Raw genomic sequence first — 17,818 nt, forward strand, 5'->3', positions numbered from 1 at the left:
ACAAATTCCATAACGAAACAAAATTAGTAACATAACAAATCTATTCGAAACTGAACTGAACTAATTTTTCCATTCTGCACAAGTCTACTTCCTCCTTCCACCCATCTGTTCATATTCCATAAGCTTTATCAGCTCATATCTCCTTTTCTTTGTCTCTGCAGGTCCCCAGAAAAACAACTAAAGTAATAGATATCTTTCTACCTGGATCTAGCATCTACTTTTTGGGTGATACTCTAGCTCAGGGGATTTCAAACTATGGCCCTCCAGTTATTCAGGACCTACAATTCCCATCATGCCTAGTCACATCTGTGAATGTCAGAGTTTTACAATGCCTCATGGGATGTGTAGTTCTGCAACAGCTGGAGGGCCGTAGTTTGGAGATCTCTGCTCTAGCTCAACAACAGTTAGTCACACAAGAGACATTTCCACTACTTACGGCTATCCCTGGGTCATCAGCAGTTCTTGAGCTTTGACCATTATGTCCCATCATCCTGGGTATGCCCCTGGTTACCGGTTCATAGTCAAATACCAATTAGTCCTCTATAGAGAGATTATTTTTCTCCAATTACTTCTGTCAGTTCTGCCTAGTCAATCCTGGGAGCCTCCTCTGTGTGGACTTTTAAAAAATAAGTGACTCTTCCACTTGTTTACCAAGAATATTTAGACATATTTGACAAGAATGGGTCAGACTCTATTCCTCCACATCGTATTTATTATTGTTCAATTGAACTTCTACCCAAATTCCATTTAACTGAATCTTCCACTTTATCAGATCATGATAACTGTTAAGAATATTGAAAAATATTCCTAAATACTCCTGCTTCTACTGAGAGCACAAGCATGCCATTTTTGCAAGGGAAGGACCACCCTCTTTGCCTTTATATCAGTTACGGGACCCTCAACAAGGTAACAAGACCTAACAAGATCCCACTAGTTCCCAAGGTTTTACAATGGTTGGGGTCTTCCAATGTTTTTGCCAAGCTCAACCTCTAAGAGTTCTGGGGATAGATGAATGGAAGACAACATTTTGCATCCAGTTTTGGCTGAGTACACCATGATGCCCTTTAGGCTCAGTATTGTCGTGGAAATTAATAGGGCTTGGAGCATAGAAACCCGCTTCAGTGCGCTCAAAATTAATACGCACCAAACACTATTAATAGCTTGTACTGAAAAGTACAATTGTAATGCTCTTTTGTATAAAGGTTTCCAAGCGCTTGGCAGCAAGGTAATCAAATAGACAAGCTTGCTGTAGTCAATTCGATGCTCTCTGGAGGTTTCCTCTTAGAAACTGCCTCCTCCATGACACATCAGGTTTATTTAACAAAAGGGAGTTACAGGGAGTGGCTTCAAGACCACCAATCACAGAACATGTATACATTCAAAAAACACAATAGAAACTGTGGAGTACCTGCCCATGAATGGACACGAGTGAACAAAGGGCTCAGCTGCCACAAGGGGCACATGGCTTTTCATTGTTCATTCATGTCAATCCATAAACATGGATCCATTACCTGTTAGTGGATCTTCATCAAACATGATTCACATATAAAGCATATTTGATAGTGACCATTCTATTTGTTCCAGTTGATGAGGCTTTGTCTGCATAAGATAATAGCAGCAGCCCCTTAGTCACACCGATCAAATGTGACTAAAAGGTGCCATCTATTAATCTTGGTAAAATGATAAGAATTTCCATATCACAAACATATCTCAGCAGTACAGGGCCCCGAACTGCGGATATAGATCTATGCGATGGACTCTCTTTGCTACTAGTATTGTGCCATTGCATCCAATGGAAGGTTTTCACTAACAAGTCTTTCCTGCAATGACAGTTAAAGCGATAATCACTGTAAAGAGCGATTATTGGTAAAACTTGACACTGGGAGACATTATGACTATTTAACTAAAGAAATGTCCACAACCAAAATTTCCACAACAGTATTGCCCCCGAAACACATATCCAGTCACTGTCCAAATTATTCTGCCTTAACCCTCCTAACATCTCTAAAATATACTCCGTCTTTACCAATGATACCACATAGCTACTAATTCACTCTCTGGGTATCTCCAATATTGCAGCTTCCTGCTTTCCCCTCTTCAGTATGTGGGCTGGGCCTACTTTGCCCTGCATGTGGGGTACCATTTGCATTGAATGCATTTATCAGTGCCCAGGATCAGGTGACAACTGCGGTCATGTGAAAAATCTAACATCAAGGCAGTTCCCCGACTTACAGATGAGCCTTCACTGTGTGCAGCAATAAATGCCAAGTTTCTCTGACAAGTGGCTTGTCCCATGTCACTACACACTGTAACTTGTTTGTTTGCATTTAGAGGGATATGCTCAGCCTGCGCCCAGTCCACTAGTCCAGTGTACCTCTGTTACCTCACTCCCAGGTAACAGAATGTGGTCCCGCCGTGCACATAGCATGGACCTCATGAATGTACTTGTATCTCTGTAATGCGGGTTTAGGTCCAATTGCTATTGGACACTGACCATTGGGGAGTGAGCCAAACAATGACCCCCTTGCTAATGGAGGACCTGTCACCTTACAAGGAAACCATGCCTAAAGACTGGTTGCTTAGTGTCTTAAAATTTTACTTGGTAACACTTAGCAACTACACTCCTCTTCTTGTCTTGGTGTTACTTCACACCCCATAGTACTTCATAGACCCTGGTTCTTTAGATACACCAGAACCAACATGCACCCCTTTGAATAACTTCAGACTAGGCTCATAGCCATTAATATAGCTTTACTGAACAAGTGCGGCATAAGAGTTTAATATGGACAATGTATTTTCCCCAACTCTTACTATGGTAGTGTGGCTGCCCAAGCATGCCTCTGTGAGGCAAAAGTCCATTGTGACATTGTCCATGGCTTGGCTGGCTCCTGGTGTCTGCAATCCAGCTTCCATAGACCGACAGCTAGGGAGATCCAACTAAGAAGGGAAACCTCAACAAGGGCACAGGACCTCAGCCTTACCCATTTTTATATCACAGGTGGGCTGGCTAGGAGCAAAAAGCCTGAGAACAGAACTTCCACAAGTTAACCCCTTCCCCCAGCCTGGGCCAGCCGCTAACTCACTAGAACCAAACACAGCTCAACCTGCCTACAATTTCATCATGAATGCTGCTGCCGGACTCATTCATCTTACCAACTGTTCAATGTCCACCACCTCTCTCTACCAATCCTTACATTGGCTTACACTCACCCAACTAATACAATTATAAATACTAACAACAAACTTCAAAGTTGTCCACAACTCTGCCCCCAGCTACATCACCAACCTCATCTCAAAATACCAACCAAACCATACTATTTTATTCTCTTAAGACAGTAGTGTCCAAACTATGGCCCTCCAACTGTTCAGGAACCACAATTCCCATCATGCCTAGTTATGTCTATGAATGTCAGAGATTTACAATGCCTCATGGGAATTATAGTTCCTGAACAGCTGAAGGGCTGTAGTTTGGACACCCCTGTCTTAAGACCTCCTGATCTCTAATTCCTTTGTTATCTCCTCCTATGCTTGTCTCTAGGACGTCTCCAGAGCCTCTCCCATCTTCTGGAACTTCCTACCCCAATCTGTCCAACTATCACCTACTCCTTTTCCAGGTGATCTCTAAAAACTCATCCTTTCAAAGTGGCCTATCCTGTTCTGATTTCGTAAAGCTATGTAAAAACTGTTGGATAATAATAATAATAATAATAATAATAAAAGTAATGTGTCATTTCTATTCTGAAATATATGGAATATGTATAGATTTCATCACTCAATGAAAGTCTTGACAATCTACGTTCTCCTGTAACACCTGTTTCCTCCTATCTTTTCCTTTAGGTCAAGTTTGTGAAATTTGCTCCAGGTTTCCTGATAAGCGTGCTAAAATTGCTCCAGGTTTCCGGACAGGTGTGCTAAAATTGTCCTTATCACAAGCCTGCAGCTCTCCCCTGATTGGCTGACTGAGCGTATATAAGCTGAACAGACCTTACAATTGTCACTATAGCGAAGAAAAGCAGAAAATGGCAATCCTGTGGGTCCTGTCCTGCCTGGCCTTGCTCAGCGGAGCCTATGGTGAGTACACATATTGTGTGTTTGTGGCACTTTGTATTATATATAACATTTATATATATATATATTTTTTGCACATACTAAATATATATAACAAACATTTTAGACACATACATTGATAGAACGTATGTAAAACATAGAATATCAAACTGATTGTATTGAAAATTGTTGGCAATTTGCATCTTATTAATCACAACGATGAACCATTCTAATTTAAATTCAGTTTTCAGAATTAACTTCTGATCTAATATGTATAAGACAATAAAGCCAGCAAACTACTGAGCAATATATGGCTGGGATAGCCTGGCTCCGCCTATTTAACTATTAAAAAAAAAAAGGAAAATCTACCTTATTAACAATGATATGTAGACAAAGTGCAAAGACGTTAAAAAAAAACAAACTTAAAAGCCAACACATTGTGTTATATTATATGGTAGTGTGTAACAATGTATTAAGAATGTGTTTTTTTTTCTCAGGCTGCGGTGTTCCCGCCATCAAGCCTGTTATCTCCGGCTACGCCAGGGTTGTGAATGGTGAAAATGCCGTCTCTGGCTCTTGGCCATGGCAGGTGTCTCTTCAGGTAAGATCATTTTTTACTTTCTGTAGGGGTCCCCCATGGCTCTGTCCTCAGACCCCTTCTCTGCTCTATCCACACCCACTACCTTGGTCACTTGAAAGCCTTCCATGCCTTCCAATACCACCTCTATGCTGATGACACTCAAATCTATCTCTATACTCCCCACCCCACCCCTTTAATCTCCTCTCACATTACTAAATTACTAACTGACATATCAGCATGGATGTCACATCACTACTTCAAACTCCATCTTTATAAAATTGAACTCACAATATAATACAAGTATCAGTCCCACCGCTCATGCCAGAGTACTGGGTGTAATCCTAGACTCTCACCTGTCCTTTCAGCCCCTAATCCAATCACTGTTCAAATTTTGTTGACTTCACCTCAATAATCTACTCCTTCTCAACCAATGAAACCACAAAGCTTATCAATCACTCCCTTAATATCACTCACCTTGAATATTGCAACTGCCTTCTCATAGGACTGCCTCCACATAGGCCCCCTCTTCAATCTTTCATGAATGCTATTACCAGACTTATTTACCTTAACAGATGCTGAGTGTCCACCACCCCTGTCCACCAATCCTGACTTTCATTCGGTGTCCTTCACCCCTCCCTGCCAATCTTTCCATTAGCTTCCATTCCATGTCTGCTTCTCTTCTCTGCTAATGCCTATACTGGCTTCCATTCAGTGTCCTCCACTCCTCTCTGTTAAACCCTCCATTGGCTTCCATTCAGTATCCTTCACCCATCTCTACCAATCTTCTACCAACCCCTCCACTGACCTCCATTCATTGTCCTCCAGCCCTCTTTGTCAGTCCCTCCATTGGCTTCCATTCAGTGTCCTCCACCTCTCTGTATCAACCCCTCCACTGGCTTCCATTCAGTGTCCTCCACCACTCTCTGCCAATCCCTTCACTGGCTTCAATTTTGCGTCCTTCACTCATTTCTGAAAATCCCTCCACTGGCTTTCATTCAGTGTCCTCCAACCCTCCCTAACAATGTCTTCACTGGCTTCCAAATGCCCCCCTCCCCTCAAAATACTAACAGCATTATGTGCTCCTGCTCTCCAGAATCTCCCTTATTGCCTTCTCCAATGCTCACCTTCAGTAAAGGAGTAGGTGAGAAAATGTGTCACGCCAAAGACCGTCAAGGGGCAGAAGATGGCACTAGAAGTACCTAAGGGATGAGCAGTTGGTAATCTGAGAAGGTAGACCCCAGCCAAGCATCAAAGACTAAGGATATATAAAAAATATATTTACCCTTCTATCCCCAATGGCAAAACTTCTCTAAGGGCCGGTTCACACTAGTGCGATGCCAGACATTGCATGTGATTTGCACCCCATTACTGTGCAGATCACATGGACCCTTGCTCGATCTGTCCGCTCTCCCGACACTCCTCTGTTTCTAGTAAGTCAGCTTGCAGATGGCAACGTCAGATGGTTCGGTCAACCAAGGATCCTGGATCCGAACTACAGCTATGTGCCGTCCGGAATCCATTAGAACAAACACCAAGCAAGCTGTATGTAAGTTCAAACAGGAAGACCATTTATTGGAAGAACATAGCACACTTTTATACAGAATTTGGAACATCCTGCCCCCATCAACTGCCCTCCCATTGGTCAATTGCAAAGTACCTGCAGTTCCCATTCAGGTCCTCTTTTAGCCATGCAAATGAGGAATTGAAAATTAGTCAGCAGTGATTGGTCAGATAGATTGACCAGAAGGACTGCCATGCAAATGAGGACTTGAAAATGAGTCAACAGGGATTGGTCAGATAGCTTTGACCAATGCAAGGAGACAGAAGCCCCAGGGGGCAATTAATGTACACAATAGTCAGACACAGAACAATGGTTCCCTAACGAGCCCTCAATACACATTACTCTGAGTGTCAATACATCCCTTAGCAGACAACAGGTGAGGTCATTAGCACACCTGACAATAGGTGAATGGAAAGCCACCTCAGACAAAAAGCAACATTGTTAGCCAGCCCGTCTCCCCATTGAACTTCCTGGAATGACCATATTAGGAGTTGGACTTCCTGTTCAGAGACCCCATGGCAAATGGGAACAAAAGTCTTCATATTACAAGGGAGACATTATTCCTGACTGACTGTCCCATTTGTAGTAGTCCAAACCATATTTTCAGTGTTCACCACCCTCCCGGTCACCCTGCATCTATAACAGATGCAGGGTGACTTAAACATAAGAGAGCCCCATAAGGCTGGGCATGGTGCCCCCCGACCTCTCTAAAGGAATTTGGGGTCCACAACCCCCATGCCCAAAGTGACTCCTGTCACACAGCCATACAAACTTTATGACTAAATTTGCATCGCATGCAGACCAAACTCGTGCAGGACCCTCTTTTTGTTCGGAACTGCGCTGCAATTTGCAAACTGATTGCTGGGTGTAGTTAAGTTAGCTTACACTCTGCAATCAGTTTGCGTGAACAGGTTTGGGATTTTGGTGCGGTGCAGATTTGCAGAGAATTAGTTGTGAATTCACACCGCATCTAGTGTGAACCTACCCTTAAATGGCCCTATATTACAAGAAAAGAAAACTCTACAGTCTTGCTGGCATAGATAAATAATAGCAACAGGAGACCTGAAGGTGCTTCTTTGGGATTCTTCCAGTGTTACCAGCATGTCTGACTGCTTAGACAATTAGTTATGTGATATGAAGGTAAAGGGAAGTGTCAGAGTCCAAAACAGCTGGTCCTTTTCTCCATGGGTTAGGTGAAGTCATCTGTATATAACACAATGACCTCATGATTTTTCTTCCACAGGACAACACTGGATTCCACTTCTGTGGTGGTTCACTTATAAACAGTCTCTGGGTTGTCACTGCTGCCCACTGTGGAGTCACGTAAGTTTAATATGATAATATTCTACTATAAATCATCATTTACTGCAATGCTTCACATCTCTCCATCCAGGGGGTTCTGGCCAGCTCAGTAGATTGCTTTAAAAAAGGCCTGGATTCTTTCCTGGGTGTACATAATATAACTGGGTACTAATATTTATAGGTAAAGTTGATCCAGGGAATATCCGATTGCCTCTCGGGGGTTTAGGAAGGAATATTTTCCCATGCTGTAGTAAATTGGATCATGTTTTGCTGGGGTTTTTTGCCTTCCTCTGGATCAACTGTGGGTATAGGATTGTGTATATGGGATTGTATGGTTGGGTTTTCTTTACTGTTTTTGTTTTTTATTATTTGAGCCAGATGGACTTGTGTCTTTTTTCTACCTAACTACAGTATGTATCCGGAGCCTCTGGTTTATAGACCAGACATCCTAAATATAGAGCCATTTATTCAACTGTCCATCCAGAGCCTCTGGTTTATAAACCAGATACATCCTAAATACAGAACCATTTACCTAACTGCACACCTAGAGTAGCTTACTAATAGACCAGATACACTATAGAGCCATTTACCTAATTTAAGTACAATTTTATCTCAAGATTAAGTTGGCGTTGTAGAAAGTAGATACATGAAAATAGTATGGGTAGCATAGTTTTGTACCCTTTACTAGATTATTTTGAAGAAATGATCTTTCACTGCCAGACATGTAAAATTTCCCCATAAGATTGAGTCTAAAAACCACAGTCACCACGACACCCAACCATTTACCAATGATCTGCCATGTTTCTCTTCCATTTAGAACTGCACATCGTGTGATCCTGGGTGAATTCGACCAGTCTTCCAGTGCTGAGCCCATCCAGGTCAAGACTATCGGCAGAGTAAGCTCTTATTACTTTCATTTTTTAGGGAATATTAGACATGAGAATTCTACTTTTACAGGATCCTTTCCTGCATTGAAACTACTCACTCTGATTTCACTGCACACTGCGAGCTTCTCACAATGTACATAAAAGCTGCAGCAAGTCATATATAGCCTGCCTCATAAATGGGTTGAAGAATATCCAAATCATACAGCCCAGGGTTAGGCAACCTTGGATCTCTAGCTGATGTGAAACTACAAATACCATTATGCCGCAGCCTCTGGGAGCCATGTTTGTGGCTGCCAGAGTATTGCAATGCCTCATGGATTTTGTAGTTTCATCACAGCTGGAGTGCCAAGGTTGTCTACCCCTGTTTAAGGATACAGTCACACCTAGGAATGCACCTGCTTGCCGGTTAGATGTGAGATCCACAGCAGGGGTGAATGCTGCAAGAGCGATTACACGTGATTGGTCCCAATTAGGTGCAGGAGCAGGCAGCCTCCCATTGCTTTCAATAGGGCTGCTTCCCACAGTTAATCGAGGAAACCCCCACTGAGGTTCTCACATATAATTAGAGTGCAGGTGTACTCCCAGGTGTAAAAGCACCAGTATGTTCAAAGTAACTGTTTGGGTCCCTAACATATGATGACGGTTTAATGTGGAGACAACTTTCAGTATAATGTTAATAGTAGATTATAAGATGACAAGTAAGCAGATTCAACTACAAAGAAGATTAAGAGGGACATTTATTACAAGTTCAGTAGTAGATTCTGATTTATTAAATTCTATAAAAACATTCATCCTTATAACTTTTCTCAGGTCTTCAGACACCCCCAGTACAGCTCCTTTACCATCGTCAATGACATCACCCTGATCAAGCTTTCCAGTGCAGCCACCCTCAATAACCGTGTGGCTCCCGTGTGTCTTGCTGCTTCCTCTGATGTCTTCAATGGAGGAGAAAGATGCGTCACTACCGGATGGGGATACACCAATGCTGCCAGTAAGTGGATTAGATATTCTTTAAAAATACAATATTGACCAGTTAAAGTCCTCAAGCATACGAAGCATGCCCTTAAAATCCTCCATCAACATTTTTAGGGCATACCTTGTATGCTTTGGTCCTCTTCTCCTGCTGTGGCCATCCTGCAGATCTAGTTGGTGAGACCCAGCAGTTATTTTGGGAGCAGGGTCATTCTTTTTGAAAAGAGTGAAATGTAGAGAATGTTGGAGAAAGAAATTGTCAGGTCACCTGTGGCCAGGTGACACATGCACCCTGTTGGGGACAGGGGTGCACCACAAGGTAGTGAACCCAATAGCTGACTGCTGCGGATGGACAGGAAACGTGAACCCAATATTCCCCAGGGCGCGGTGTCTAAGGCCCAGCAGGTGTACACCATAGCCTCTAATGGTGAGGATGGGCTTCGCTGCAGCTGAACCCAGGTCGCGGCCCCTAGAGTCCCCCAGGTCATGCTCCGTAGGAAGAGAGGGGAAGCAGCCACTTAGGACACAAGGAATAGTGATGGGTCAGCCGAGGTTGGGGCAAACAGACAGACAAGGGAAACCGAGAGACAGGCCAAAGGTCAGGGTCACAGGCAAACGGGAGTAGTCAGGGACTAGCCAAAAATCGGTACACAGCAAGGTAGACGTAGCACACGGCAGACAGGAACACAAGCTAACAAACAAAGTTGAACAACAAAGCAGACCTGCAGTGCACTAGTTAATATAGACTTCCTGGAATGGCCTGGGGTGGAGCCATACAGAGAGGAGAGACGATAAAAGGCAGTCAGAAAGAGAGTCAGGCCTCTAATGGAGACATGGAGGAGAAGGTAAGCTGCCGGCCACTGTTGCATGTCCCTGACAGAAATAAAAAACATCTGGTGACGTGTAGCACTTCCACTGGATGCTTTGGAATATGCTAGGTTTTTTTGGTGGAGTAAATTATTACTTTAAATATTGGTGAGCAGATGAATTACCTAGAGAAGCTTAATAAGTAGGAAAAACTCTTAGACTTTTAAAGTGAAAATGGGGGAAATTGTCAGTTCTAGCCTGGTATGAATAGGCATCTCAATGACATGACCACAATGTGGTCTTCTAAGGTGGGCTGTCAGTCTGGTATGAACAGGCATCTCAGTACCTTGGCCTATACTGTGGACTTCTAAGCTTGGCTGTCAGTCTGGTATGAACAGGCATTACAATGATATGGCCATAATGTGGACTTCCAAGCTTGGCTGTCAGTCTGGTATGAACAGGCATCTCAGTTGCATGCCCATACTGTGGACCTCTAAGGTTGGCTGTCAGTCTGGCATGAACAGGCATTACAATGATATGGCCATAATGTGGATTTCCAAGGTGGGCTGTCAGTCTGGTATGAACAGGCATTACAATGATATGGCCATAATATAGACTTCCGAGATGGGATATCAGTCTGGTATGAACAGGCATCACAATGACATGGCCATAATGTGGACTTCAAGGGTTGGCGTGTGATATGAAAATGCATTACAGATAATATGACCATATCATGTATCTTCATCAGGTGTATATTGGAAACACTCCGAAGGCAATTTGTGACTTACAGGAGGAGTATAATAAACCTAATCAAAGGTTCTTTCAGTATCTTCAGCTCCATCATGTGCTTACATCACAAGCCAATATAAGTGACATTTCCCTGACAAAGATTCCACTCAAGGATACAGAGATGAGAGAAAAGTATAAAAGTATAAAATAAGGAGCCTTATTTCAAAGATATAAATATAAAGCCCTTTTGGGAAGTTACCTAGAAGCCTTTACCATCCCTAACAGAAAAGTATGGGAAAAGCAGAGATCATCACAGCTTTTTTTATTATCAATAGAACATATTATACTATACCAAAATGATTTAAATTGGGTCGGAGGGAAAGCCCTGTTTGCATGAAATATCAAAAGGACCTGACAAGGATCTGGCAAACCTTTGTACACATAGTTTGGCGGTGCCCACAATTATTTATGTACTGGCAGTTTATTATAGATACCACCAATAGAGCTTATCAAGCACAATTTGTTCCCCTGGATGTGTATCCTAGGGAATGTAGATGAGGAATTGTATCCTAATGAGATAGGGGTGCCAATATCCAGGCTTCTGTTTCTCGGTCGAAAAGTCATTGCATTCAACTGGGCACCTCCATATCCACCTCCATTAGAGAACTGGCTAGCACATGTCAATTTGACCCTTCTTAAAGAGCATTTGATATACCAGCCCAGGGATACTCTGATACATTTAAGAAGCTTTGGGAACCTTGGCTTTCTGTCCCTGGTTTGACATCTACTTTTTTGGCAATGATAAATCTGATGAGGTGTTAATGTCTCTTTGACCACTTTTAACTACATTGATGAGTAGTAGTACGAATTACTATGTTGCATGTCTGGCAAACCTAGAGATTAAGTATGCTAGTTGCCGTGCATTTTTAATGTTAATATTTTTTCTCCCTCTCTCTCCTAAGCACAAGCCAAGCCAGCTAAACTCCAGCAGGTGGCTCTTCCTCTTCTGACCAACACTCAGTGCCAGTCCTACTGGGGATCCCAAATCAGGGACACCATGATCTGCGCTGGTGCCTCCGGTGCCTCCTCCTGCATGGTACGATGACATACACACTTTCTTATGACCAGTGGGGGTTCTTTTAGACCCTTTAATTGTTTATATATGTGTTTTATGATTTGTTCCAAAGTTCAAGTTCTCCTATGAGACACGTTGATGTTTTATTGTAAAGAATATATAAGATGGTATTAAGCTTGGCCTGGTGGTTGAGCAGTGCCATCATGAGGTAAATGACCTTAAGTGGACTATACAAAGTCCAAAAATTGGCAATCATGACATAAGGCCATCTTAAAGTGCACATCCAACATTTTCTTTTGATAGTCTGTAAAGAGTTGGGAAAGATTAGAAGCCCTGTCAGTATTTTACAGCTATCCATGGCTCCCTTCATTAAGTCTTCCCTCACTTTCAGTCTTGACAGTTTACTGGACAGGAAGAGAGGGGAACTCTCCAACACCGACAGAATTAAAATCACTTTTTCCAGGAGAGCAGGAAGAGACTAGGACTTTATCTCTTTCTGTGTCCCTTTTGAGTTCCCCTCACTTCCTGTCTGGTGAAACATTGTTAGCAGAACAGGAGTGAGGCGAAATCCTTCTAGTGTAGTTCTGAATAGCAGTAAAATCTTGTCAAATCCTCCCCCCTTCCCCTATGAAAAAGTAATAAAATGGCTTGACATATGCTTTAAGTACCATGCAACTGCCTACTGGTCTACTTATTGCCTTGAAGGCAGGTGCAGTCTACTGTCCCCACTGCAAGTGGCGCTCAACCTTAGCGGCAATGCAGGGGGAGAGGAATTAATGAGGAACAGGGTTCCTCCATGGTTTCCTGAGACACTGGGGTAGCGATCCAACTGGATGTGGGCCATTCATGTGACTCTGGTGGCCATCTTAGGTGTGGCAGAGTCTATATAAGACCCTGGCCCCTGGGTTTGGCATGCTCTATGCGATTGGGTAGTGTAGGGAAAGGTACCCCATCTGTTAGGGACAGTACTAGCGGTAGGGAAAGGTTTCTGGTGAGGAGGTAAAGCACAGGGTCACATCTCTCTGGATACCTTCATGATTGGGCACTAGACAGTCAGGCTACATTCTGTCCCCTCTTAACAGATGCTGTTGGTTCGGCTGGAACCTACCATCTCACGGTATGGGACACTGAGTGTGCCCGGCTGGGTAGCTGTCCCAGTGTGAACTGTTTCTGCCTTACTTCAATATGTTTTTTATTGCAACTGGGTGTGTGAGTTATTGCCACCGCACCCCTCCTACAGGCTGACCGGCATGTGACATGAGATTTAACTGGTAACAGGTTCAATGGACCCCTTACAAGTTCAAACACAGATCAGGTCACTTGTTGATGAATTGGATAATTTTTTGTTGTCTGTGTCTTGCTAGCTAGATTTCCATTCACTTTCTGTTACAGAGATACAGCAGAAAGTGAGAGTAAATCTCATCAAAGTGAATGGATTTCTCTTCTTGCCACAGGAACTTATGTCTCCATTGGAAGATTTCCCATCACCTCTTGCTCTGGTGACAACTCTAAAATATTGGATTTCCCATCAAATTCTGTTTCAGGGACAAAAATAAAGGGTGACTCTCTCCAATGGGTACAAAGACAGCAATAAAAACCATACACATTTCTGTAACATTCCCTTAACACCCATGAGACCCAATATAATAATAAACACAAATTACGGCTTCTCTTAAAATGTATGTTAAATTAATATTAAAGGCTTTCTTTTTTTAAATAACAAACATGTCACACTCACCTGCTCTGTGCAGTTGGTTTTGCACTGAGCAGCCCCGAATCTCCTCTTCTCGGGTGCCTCGCCACGCTTTTGGCCTCTCTCTCCCGCCGAGTGCCCCCAGAGCAAGCAGCTTGCAATGGGGGCACCCAAGAAGGCTTGTTCCATTCACACACAGAGTCATGGCTCAGCTCCCCCCCCCCCTCCTCATTGGCTCACTGGCTGTGATTGAAAGCAGCGGGAGCCAATAAGGAGGTCCCGGAGAGAATCTCATGCTCATCGCTGGAGGAAGATCTGGCTCAGGTATGTATTAGGGGTTGGGCGGAAGGGGGGGGGGGCTGATGCACAGGGAAGGTTTTTTAATTTAATGCATAGAAGGTAATAATACCTTGAGCCTATAGAACCACTTTAACCTCAAAGAAAATCTTTGGAATTACGTTGCAATCCAAATACTGGTTCCACTTATGTTGCAAATATACCGGATTGAGTCTACACTCGATTGTAGATGATATTATTTTTTGACTCCATAGTTCTGCAAGAAATGCAGGCCAGTGAGTTGTCACAGGAACTTATGTCCCCATTGGAGGATTTCCCATCCCCTCTGGCCCTAAAATGTTGGATTTCCCATCAATTTCTGTTTTAGTACAAATGGAGAAAGCGAATCCCCCCAGTGGGTACAAAGACTGTAATTAAAATGTACAGCTTTTTTTTAAAGTGTTACTGGTTCCATTAATTTACAATGAATTGAATCCCCATTGAGGTAGGAGTTAGTTATGTCCTGTTGAATTAATGAATACATTATTATTATTTCATGACTCCAACGTTCTGTAAGAAATGCTGACCATTGATATCACACATACATTCATCAACATGAGAATTCTTCTAATCTCTGGTTTGGTTCTTTCAGGGTGACTCTGGTGGACCCCTTGTGTGCGAGAGGAGCGGAGCCTGGAGACTGGCCGGTATTGTGTCCTGGGGCAGCTCTTCCTGTGCTACATCTTCTCCCGGAGTCTACGCCCGCGTCACCGTCCTCAGATCCTGGGTGGACCAGACTCTTGCCGCTAACTAAATACCATCCAATCCATTTATGATACTCAATAAAGTAACTTCAACTATTTTTTTGCTGTGTATTTTCTTAAGATTCATGTAGAGCTCACTCCCGAAGGAGCTACTGGTTTTTGGGTTCCTTTGTTCCTGGTGTTACTGACCCCCTAGACCAGTGGTGTCCAAAGTGCAGCCCAGGGGCCTAATGTGGCCCTTTACTTGATTTTACAAGGCCTTTGGAAAACTATTTCCCTTACTGATACAAAACACTATTCCTTATACACCAGCAATGGGGCATTGACACCAATGATGGGGCTCTATTTTTCCCACTGACACTAATTGTGGAACACTATTGATCTTTTATTGAAAAGAATCAAGCAACATATTTTATACAAAAGTAAAAAACATAACTATAGTACAATATTCCAACAGAAAACAAAGGAATACACATCCATGTGCAGAATATATACAATATATACATAATCCACTTCCAACATTTTTAGAAAACTATTTACATAAAGCAGCAGAGAGGGCCTAAGAGGCACAACCCATCACCTATGTATGCAGCCATTTATCAAAAACTGAGCATTAAGAAAAAATCTAGGGTGATAAGAGACAGAAAGCCACACCCAGGACAGAGACTACTGGCAGTCAGGGAGGCTTGAAACCCCTCCACGCCTTCAACCAAGCCCTCTGACCCCACTTGTCTCTCTCAAGCGCCCGAATCTTCCCCACCTCATGCAGAATGTCACACACCACCACCTGAACAGGAAGGATTTTACGCCGAAGGGTGACCTGACACCGTGCGTTCCAGGTGTAATAACGGACTACTAAGCTAACTAAAAAAAGTGTATCCAAACAAAAGCCCCCACCAGTATTGAATGCTCCATACACCCACTCAGCATAACCCAGCCTGGAGAGGAAAGGAACACCGAGGGCCCGCCCCACCTGTTTGTATACCTCTATGTTAAAAGGGCAACGAAGCAGAAAATGGTCCATAGTCTCCTCCTCACCTGAACATTTCTCCCGAGGACAACCACGATCCATCCCACTGCGGAATTTCAAATTGCCCCGAACATAGAGCCTCCCATGGAAGCACAACCAGGCCAGATCCCTGAATTTAAGGGGGACTCTAGCCAAATTAATCAATCTTAACCCTTCCCTCAAAATTGGGCCTGGGCAATCCCTTAAGGCCAGTGGGTCATGAAAGACTTCGCTCAAGACTCGGCTCATAAGGACTTTCCTCGGAGCAGATCTGAGATCATCAGCCGACAGTCCCCACTGCCGCAGCAACTTCAGACACGGAGCGACATAGGCTGGGAGCTGACCACGATGACCCCTGAGATTCTTCACTTGGCCACCTTCTTCCCAAAGTCGCAGAAAAGGCCTAAACCAAGATCTAAACATGCCTGCCCATCCAGGAGGTTCCACTGCAAGCATACTACCAATGTTAAACTTAAAATAGCAGTGAAAAGAACGGGGTTGACCATACCTAAGCCACCCTCCCTCCTGGATAGATAGGTGACATTCCTCTTGATGGGGTTCAGTCTGTTCCCCCATAGCATCTGGAAGAACACACTATAGATCCTAGCATAGAGAGACACTGGCAAGATGCAGACAGGGCTGACATACAAGAAGATCGGTATCAGGTAAGTCTTAATCAGATCAACCCTTTCCCTCAGAGATAACTTCCATCTCTTCCAGCTGACCACCTTAGTATTGGCAACTTCCAGCCTGCCTTCCCAGTTTTTAAGGCCATAATCGCCAGGTCCGAATTCAATGCCTAATATCTTAATTTTTTCCTGGGGCATTGGAAAGGTGTCCGGGAGATCAAACCCCTCACCTTCCTTTCCCATCCAAAAAACTTCACTCTTTTCCTGATTGATCTTGGAGCCTGATGCTTCAGAGTACCGTGATGTCAGAGAGACCACCTCCTCTGCTTCATCTGTCCCAGTGACAATCACTGACACATCATCCGCATAGGCAACAACCCTCAAAGGCGGCTCACCCGGGATTCCCACTGGTACCCCACACAACATGCTGCTCTCTAGCCTGATGAAGGGGTCAATTGCAAACACATAGAGCAGGGGACTCAGGGGACAACCCTGGCGCACCCCAGAGCCAACCTCAAAGGACTGTCCATCCCAACCATTAACAAAAGGGAAGCTATCTGCCCCCTTATACAAGACTTTTAACCAATTGACAAAACCACCCGGCAGACCGTACTTACTAAAGAGCAACCACAGGTACTCATGGTTGACACGATCGAAAGCCTTTGCCTGATCCAATGCCAGTAAATACTTTCCCCAGCCTGCAGCCCTGCACTGCTCCAAGGCCTCCCGGACAGCTAAAACCGCTGTGAAGGTGCTCCTACCCTGGATCGAACAGTGCTGATGGCGAGAAAGCAAAGACTCTGCTACTGCCGATAGGCGCCAGAAAAGTATCTTCGCCAGCACCTTTCTATCGACATTGAGAAGGCTGATGGGGCGCCAATTCTCAATCATCGAAGGATCTTTACCTTTTGAAAGAAGAATCACAGCTGAGTGTCTCATGGAAGGGGGAAGCACCCCCTCAGCAAGACAACTGTTAAAAATCTCTACCAAATGTGGGGCCAGAATAGACTTAAAGGCTTTGTAAAACTCAGCCGTCAGACCATCCGGTCCAGGTGACTTCTTGATGGCAAGCTGTTCAATTGCCCTCGTCACCTCTTCAACTGTGATCTCTTCTGTCAAATTCATCAAAGGGACATCTCCACCATTTAGACCTGGAGTAGAGTCAAAAAAGCTTTCCATCTTGTCTCGGTCAAGCTCTTTCCTCCCAAGAAGTTCAGCATAAAAAGACCTCACGACCTCCAGGATCCCTGACCTGGACTTTGTCAAGGAACTTGTACTATCCTTAAGGCCAACGACCATCTTAACAGCTACACCCTGTTTGCAGTTCTGGTAAGGGTCAGGCGAGTGGTATTTCCCATAGTCCCGCTCCAGAACCAAAGAGGTATGCCGATCATATTGACACTTCCTGAGGAGGATTTTCACTTCAGAGATTGCCCCAGGATCTCCTCCTCTCGAGACAAGAATATCCAGCTTCCTCCGCAAACGTT

The 17,818-nt window shown here is 43.8% G+C and overlaps 1 protein-coding gene across 1 annotated transcript in view; it reads left to right on the top strand.

Annotated features, from left to right (window-relative positions):
- Positions 1-14,775, top strand: part of LOC309551178 (transmembrane protease serine 9-like) — a gene marked incomplete at its 5' end in the record, with an annotated part of 30,138 nt that extends 15,363 nt beyond the window's left edge. The window contains 8 exons of the mRNA XM_082251671.1: positions 1,203-1,225; positions 4,004-4,071; positions 4,545-4,648; positions 7,432-7,511; positions 8,308-8,386; positions 9,188-9,368; positions 11,848-11,981; positions 14,582-14,775. Of these exons, the coding sequence (XP_082107797.1) occupies positions 1,203-1,225; positions 4,004-4,071; positions 4,545-4,648; positions 7,432-7,511; positions 8,308-8,386; positions 9,188-9,368; positions 11,848-11,981; positions 14,582-14,743 (831 nt within the window). The 3' untranslated portion in view covers positions 14,744-14,775. The remainder of the gene's footprint in view (positions 1-1,202; positions 1,226-4,003; positions 4,072-4,544; positions 4,649-7,431; positions 7,512-8,307; positions 8,387-9,187; positions 9,369-11,847; positions 11,982-14,581) is intronic.
- Positions 14,776-17,818: the final 3,043 nt, after the last annotated feature.

The sequence above is a fragment of the Pelophylax lessonae genome (assembly GCF_965119305.1).
Source record: "Pelophylax lessonae genome assembly, chromosome: 1".
In the NCBI taxonomy this organism is placed as follows: Eukaryota; Metazoa; Chordata; class Amphibia; order Anura; family Ranidae; genus Pelophylax; species Pelophylax lessonae.